Source organism: Asparagus officinalis, unplaced genomic scaffold (genome assembly GCF_001876935.1).
Source record: "Asparagus officinalis unplaced genomic scaffold, Aspof.V1 AsparagusV1_Un1947, whole genome shotgun sequence".
Classification (NCBI taxonomy): Eukaryota; Viridiplantae; Streptophyta; class Magnoliopsida; order Asparagales; family Asparagaceae; genus Asparagus; species Asparagus officinalis.
Window position 1 is genome coordinate 1 of NW_017974206.1, and position 6071 is coordinate 6071.

At 39.2% G+C, this 6071-nt stretch overlaps 1 protein-coding gene across 1 annotated transcript; it reads right to left on the bottom strand.

Moving 5' to 3' along the window:
* Window positions 1–102: 102 nt before the first annotated feature.
* LOC109828516 lies at window positions 103–2542 on the bottom strand (the record flags this gene model as incomplete). The annotated part of the gene is made up of 2 exons (XM_020395497.1): window positions 103–1032; window positions 2201–2542. Coding segments are annotated over 2 exons (672 nt in total), but the record flags the coding sequence as incomplete, so codon positions are not given.
* Window positions 2543–6071: the final 3529 nt, after the last annotated feature.

Genomic DNA, 6071 nt, shown 5'->3' on the forward strand with positions numbered 1-6071 from the left:
ACCCCCCCCCCCCCCCCCCAATAAAAAAAAAGAAAAGAAAAAAAGAACTGTTGTTCTGTTCTATTGGCCTGAGTATTTTTTTAAAACTCTTTTTTAAGAGTCGAAAGAATTTACTCAGGGGTCTATTAACACTTGGGCAATAGTAAGAGTTTCTAAATACCAATAGAACTACAAGGGTCTATCCGCAATCGGCGACTTTGCAGAGGTTTATCTGCAACTAACCCTTAATTAGTCAACACACTACACCAATGCAGAATGTTTGGGAAAGATGGCCGGGGTACAGAAGACACTATGGACTCTGGTTAGAATGGTTTGAAATTGTTGGCACGTGCAAACAGTGAGCAAGTATGTTGAATGGACATGGATGGAAGAAAATCATACAGAGGGCTAGATATAGAAAATTATAGAGGGAGGAAGGAGACAGTGACAAGTTTCACATTGCCAATTCTAGATCAGTGCAGTTAGTATACAGTACCAGGGAAATCACTATCAGTGCAAACATAATATTGTATCAGTGCAATCATCAAATGCAGAAACAAACTTTCCACCATATGCTGGTCTATAGAACATGGCATACGACTTGATTGTCTGTGCAATAAGAACACGAGAAAGCAACTTCAAGCATTTCTTTTCCACCATATATTAACCACAGTGGAAAAGGAAAAACAGTACACAACAATTAAAGAGAAAGGAACCACATGATTAAGTGGAATGGTTCTGATAAATAATAAGATTAATATGCAAGTGTGGTGAGTTAATCAAGGAAACCTTAAGAACAGCGCCATCTCCAATTAAATTCAGCTGAGATAGAATTTCCTGCTGCCATTTTTCTGGAGATGAGATGCTGGGAGAAGAAACCCCGGCTGCCATACTAGCAGCATCCAGAAGAGCTCCATCATACCTCAATTCGACATGGTCAAATGGGTTTTCAGGAATCACAAACCCATAATCCAAAAGGAAAAGATCATTGCTTAAACAGCCATAATTCAGCGTTATTGGAGTATCTTGCTCAATTTGTTTTTCTGCTACAACCTGTACAGAAAGTAAAAACTCTTGAAATCGAGGAATAAAATGGTGTCAATTTCTTTGAGTTCTACATAATTAAGTAGGGTGCAGGCAATCCAGATGATATAACAGAATCATATGTGACTTTTGAGAAATGTAACAGGAACAATTGACTTTTTTTAGAGGCTTAGAACAAATATCCAAACTAAATCACCAATACACGCCACTAAATCATCTAATCACCTATACACCCTGTCAATTTTAAGAACACTCTCACACGGTAGTCTTGCTTCATTCATCTTCGTGAAGCATGGATACTCAAACAAAGAACACAAACCACTATAAATTACTAAATTCAAGTATTTGGATGTATCAAATAGTATAGATAGTTGTTGTTTTTGTTCACTAATATAATTTCAAAGACAAAGATGAAAAAAATGGTGGCAGGAAGTAGGAATTTATGATTCATCATTATACGAGAAGCATATTTTTATATTTGAACTTTGTTAGTGTTTCATAGGTATTATTTATTAGGATCTTGCTATGAGTAAAGGCACAGCGCACAGTGGTACACAAAGCATTTAATACTTTTTGAGATCCTCTTGTTTGCTCTATATACTTCTAATATACATGATTTAGAATGATCATATCTAAGTCATTTGCGTTAAAAATTTTCATTGACGATGAAGAAAATCAATCAGAAAAAAGTCATTTGCATTAAAAAGCAACATATAACTGATGATACAAGCGAAAGAATAATGAAACCTGAAAACTGTTAAATTTAGATTGATTCTTACACACAAAGGTGCATAGATTTCAAAGAACTAAGGCAGTGTATGGCAAACCCACTAAACAAGGCCAAGTGGAGATAACATTGGTCCAAAGTCTTAATCCTAGTTTGGCAAAGTTTGGGCCAAGACGAGAACAAGTTTTGCTAGGCCAAATTTTCGCCTTAAACTAGTTCTGTTTTGATCAATCCCCAACCCTGGTTTACTCTTGAACTAGTTTAGAAAAGGACTAGTTTATCTTCCATTTGCCAAACTGAGCCTAATAATAAGCATCAGACATCATATACAATCAAATGAAATTAACTTGATACTGGATATAGAATTGAAGTGAAAGAGAGGAATACTTAGCAAGCTGCAACAGGACATCCACGCACAGTTCTCAAACCTGACAATGCTGAAGAACTTACCCTCACTAACATCTTTGAGCTGCCAGTATCTATTTCCTGTACAATACGAGCATTTGGATCAAAGCTGTGATTGCACATGTCAATTAGTGGAAGCATCATAGGGACATCACTGTCGTCACCATGCAAACGGAAGGCTCGAGAAGAGACTGCTGACATGGCCCAGCCAAGGGAAGATGCATCAACATCTTTCCCTTCAAAAGGATGATCTTTTGATGCTATACCCTCAAGCAAACTCTTGATTTCTTTCTCAAACTCTAGAAGGAAGCGGCATCTTTTATTTACCTGATAAAATTTACAACTGCTATATATCAAAGGCTTGTTTTCACTTTGATACCCCAAAGTTTACCCATTTTTACCACTTTGATAACCCAAGGTATTTTTTTTAACACTTTGATAACCCCAAAATTTCAATTTCATTCAACATTAATACCCAACACAGATCTCATCAGATTTCTGGTAAATTTGTATTACATTTATGTCCATTTTACCCAGTTGCTACGGATCCAAAAAACCAAATGTTTCCAGTAGCAATGGATGGAAGTATCATTTGCTAAGCACGTTTATCTTTTAAAAATTGTTCATTAGGCCACTTGCAAATGTTTGATGGGTAAAAACCTTCGGGTTCTATTTCGTAGTGTTGGAAACCGTTGCCGGATCAGGTCCGCTCAGTTATTGATTTTTGTTAATCCCTACAAACTTTTACCCCCCATTTCACCAATTGCTAATTCATAGTTTCACATAGTTCCTACATATATTGTATGTTTATATGTAAGCTCAATATATGTACACTTAACACAATTTCTTCACCACCAACCAGTTGACAATTATACCCGACTTTAGATATACAATATGATATATGCAAGGATATGTAAACTAACACAAGGGTAAACAAAATGAACTAGATAGTGGATGAAATAAATGACCAATGCACAATTGGCGATATAAGATAAATGCAAAAGCAAATGCGCCAATGACAAACTCAAACACACTCAAATGATCACGGAGTTCGGACCTTCCGTCCTACGTCTCCGCTCCCCACTCCCGGGGAGAAATCCACTATCACAACCAGATTTTCTACGCTCACCCGAATAACGTTTACACCTCACAATATCGGTTTTCAACGTTCACCGATCAACGTTCACTCAGATCATGAGGTAGAAGGAGAATAGTTGGATGCCCAAACACTAATAGATGATCTCCTCAAGCTCTTGTGAATTTGATTTCTCAAACTCAAACTTCCAAATGCTTAAAAGCTTCTTAAACACACTTAAACCAAACTAAAACCCTTGTTAAAACTCTTTTAAACTTGGTTGGACGAAAACGTTGCAATCTGACATCGATGCTTCCTACACAATTTCGGATAAAGATAGAAGTGGCTTTGATGAGGACATCCAGATACGTGCATGTGACTTTCGTCGTGTTTATCAGCGTAGGAGACATTCTGATATAGCCAACCATAGCAGTAAGGAGGCTCACAGGTCAATCAATACATACCTGGGTTACCTCCTGTGAGAGAGGTTGAGTTCTGTATTGAGTTGCAGCCAGGCACAACCCTGATATCCCGCGCACCCTATCGCATGGCACCAGCTGAGATGAGGGAGCTGCAGTCTCGTGAGGGTTTGCAATCTGACATCGATGGCATTTCCCTCAGGTACTAAAATTGCTTACGATTGGTATTGAGTTACACCCGGCAAGTCAAGTTAATCTCTATTTTTTGATATTGCAAGAGATATATGAGATAGATATGAACAAGAATAAGCACAAATAAGATATACGCTAAGCAAACACAAACACACGATATGTTTACGAGGTTCGGTCCCCACGACCTACGCCCCCGCTCCTCACCTCGAGGAGATATCCACTATCACAACAGGTTTGGAAGCCGGAACTTCTACACACTCGGTTTACAAGTTTACCGAAAACTCTCACACAACAAACATGCTATTTTTTGGATGCCGAGCCACCCTGGGGTGGCTCGGCCACCGAGCCACCCTGGGGTGGCTCGGCTTGGGCCGAGCCACCCCGGGTTGGCTCGGTTTAGGCCGAGTCCCCGGGTGTGTTCCGTTTCGCCGTTTTCCGGTGTTTTCCGTCTTTCAGTTCTTCGTTTGATTCGTCCGGACTTTGATTTGATAGCCCGGGTCTTTATTTGGCAGTATTTCCGCCTCGGTGTTTGAGTACAAATCTATTTTGTCGTTGGACGACTCGTTGACTTTCCGAACTGTTGGATTGGTTCCACAGGCGAACCTATGCCGTTGTTTGTGTGCTTTATCGCCTCGTCGCTCGAACATCCGTTGATTTGTCGAACCATCATGCTGAACCATGCTAAGGGACCTATAGGTAATTTTATACGCCTACAGGGACGCTTGCCTGGGAAACATTATCCTGGCCTTCCGCCGCTCGGGTGTTCTCGACTGTCTCATCGCGACGGGCCTTCTTGACCGCCTCTGCTCGAGAACTTTCGGCCGCGGTCTCCCGCTGACGTTTAGAGAGAAGCGAGCTACTCGGAGACAGAAGAGGCGCCCCCAATGAGGGACCAAGATAAAAGACAATTATACCCCTCATAGTTTCACATACTCCATGGCCTCCCTCAATAACTCACCACCAACCCCATGTCCTTTCAGGGGGGGGACTGATTTCACACACCAACATAAGATTAGGTACGTAACATTAATTTCAGTGATTTGAGGGACCAACTCGGAATTACCTAAGAGTCTAGGGACCTGATGGTAGTTTCAATTATTTGAGCCGTGTGCATGATGCGGGCCTTAGCCACGTTTGTTCTGGTTCGTGCTGGGCCCAATTGAGATATGCACCAAGTTTGGATTATAATTGAGAATCTAATAGCCACCTACAATGAATTTGGCACAGAGGTAAGTCTATGCTATATTGAAATATATTTAACATAAAGCAGTGTTAGATTGATTTGATCATATCTCTCTCTCTCTCTCTCTCTCTCTCTCTCTCTCTCTCTCTCTCTCTAAAGCTAACCTGGAAATCGAATCCAAAACAATGGAAGCCATATTGGAACATCCCAACCGTCCAGACCACTCGCAGTGGGTCGGGTTCTCCTTTATTATTATAAGTAATCATTTTTAATCTTAAACTCTGTACCTTACTATACATGGTTGCATACTAATGTATTCATCTACGTTCTACCACCAAGAGTTTTAAGCCGAACAGTTTGAACAAGTTTTTTTTTTTTCTATGAGCATATATCACGTACGCATGATCCATCCTTTTTTGCCCTAATTAAGTCTCAATAACTTTATAATAGTTTGTACTAAATCTATGTCCATTTCTTCGGTGAAATATAATTTTGAAGTTCATACTTCGTACTGCACTCATCAAGAGTCTAATAACATCTGATTTTATGCTCATAGTGAATGAAAACCGTGCATGCATGCTTGTTTCACAACTGTTCAGATTCACTCGAGGTATAACACGTTATACAGTAGGTCATATTTAGAAAAGTAAAAGAAATAATTCAATTCGAACTAAGTGAATAATTTTATGTAAACAATTTGATTCGTAAGAAAAATAATAATGAATCCCCTTTTTTTGTATCAAAAGACTATTATTGATCAAAAGAAAGAGAAAATAGTTTTCTTTTTTTTTAATTACAAAAAGTAAGGGCCTCATATAGCCCTAGCCCCATCATTGATGAATATGACGAAATGAGTTTAAAAAAATATCGCATTAGACTACTCTAGAAATTGATATAGAGAAGCAAATATAGTTCATCGTCGATAACTTTGATTTTTCACTATAATAACTAGAGCACTACTACTAGGTAAACTTTAATTGGGATGAGTGGGTGTGAATAGGGGAGCGAGAGCTTATGAATCCTGATCTCGTTCCCTTGCAAACGTGT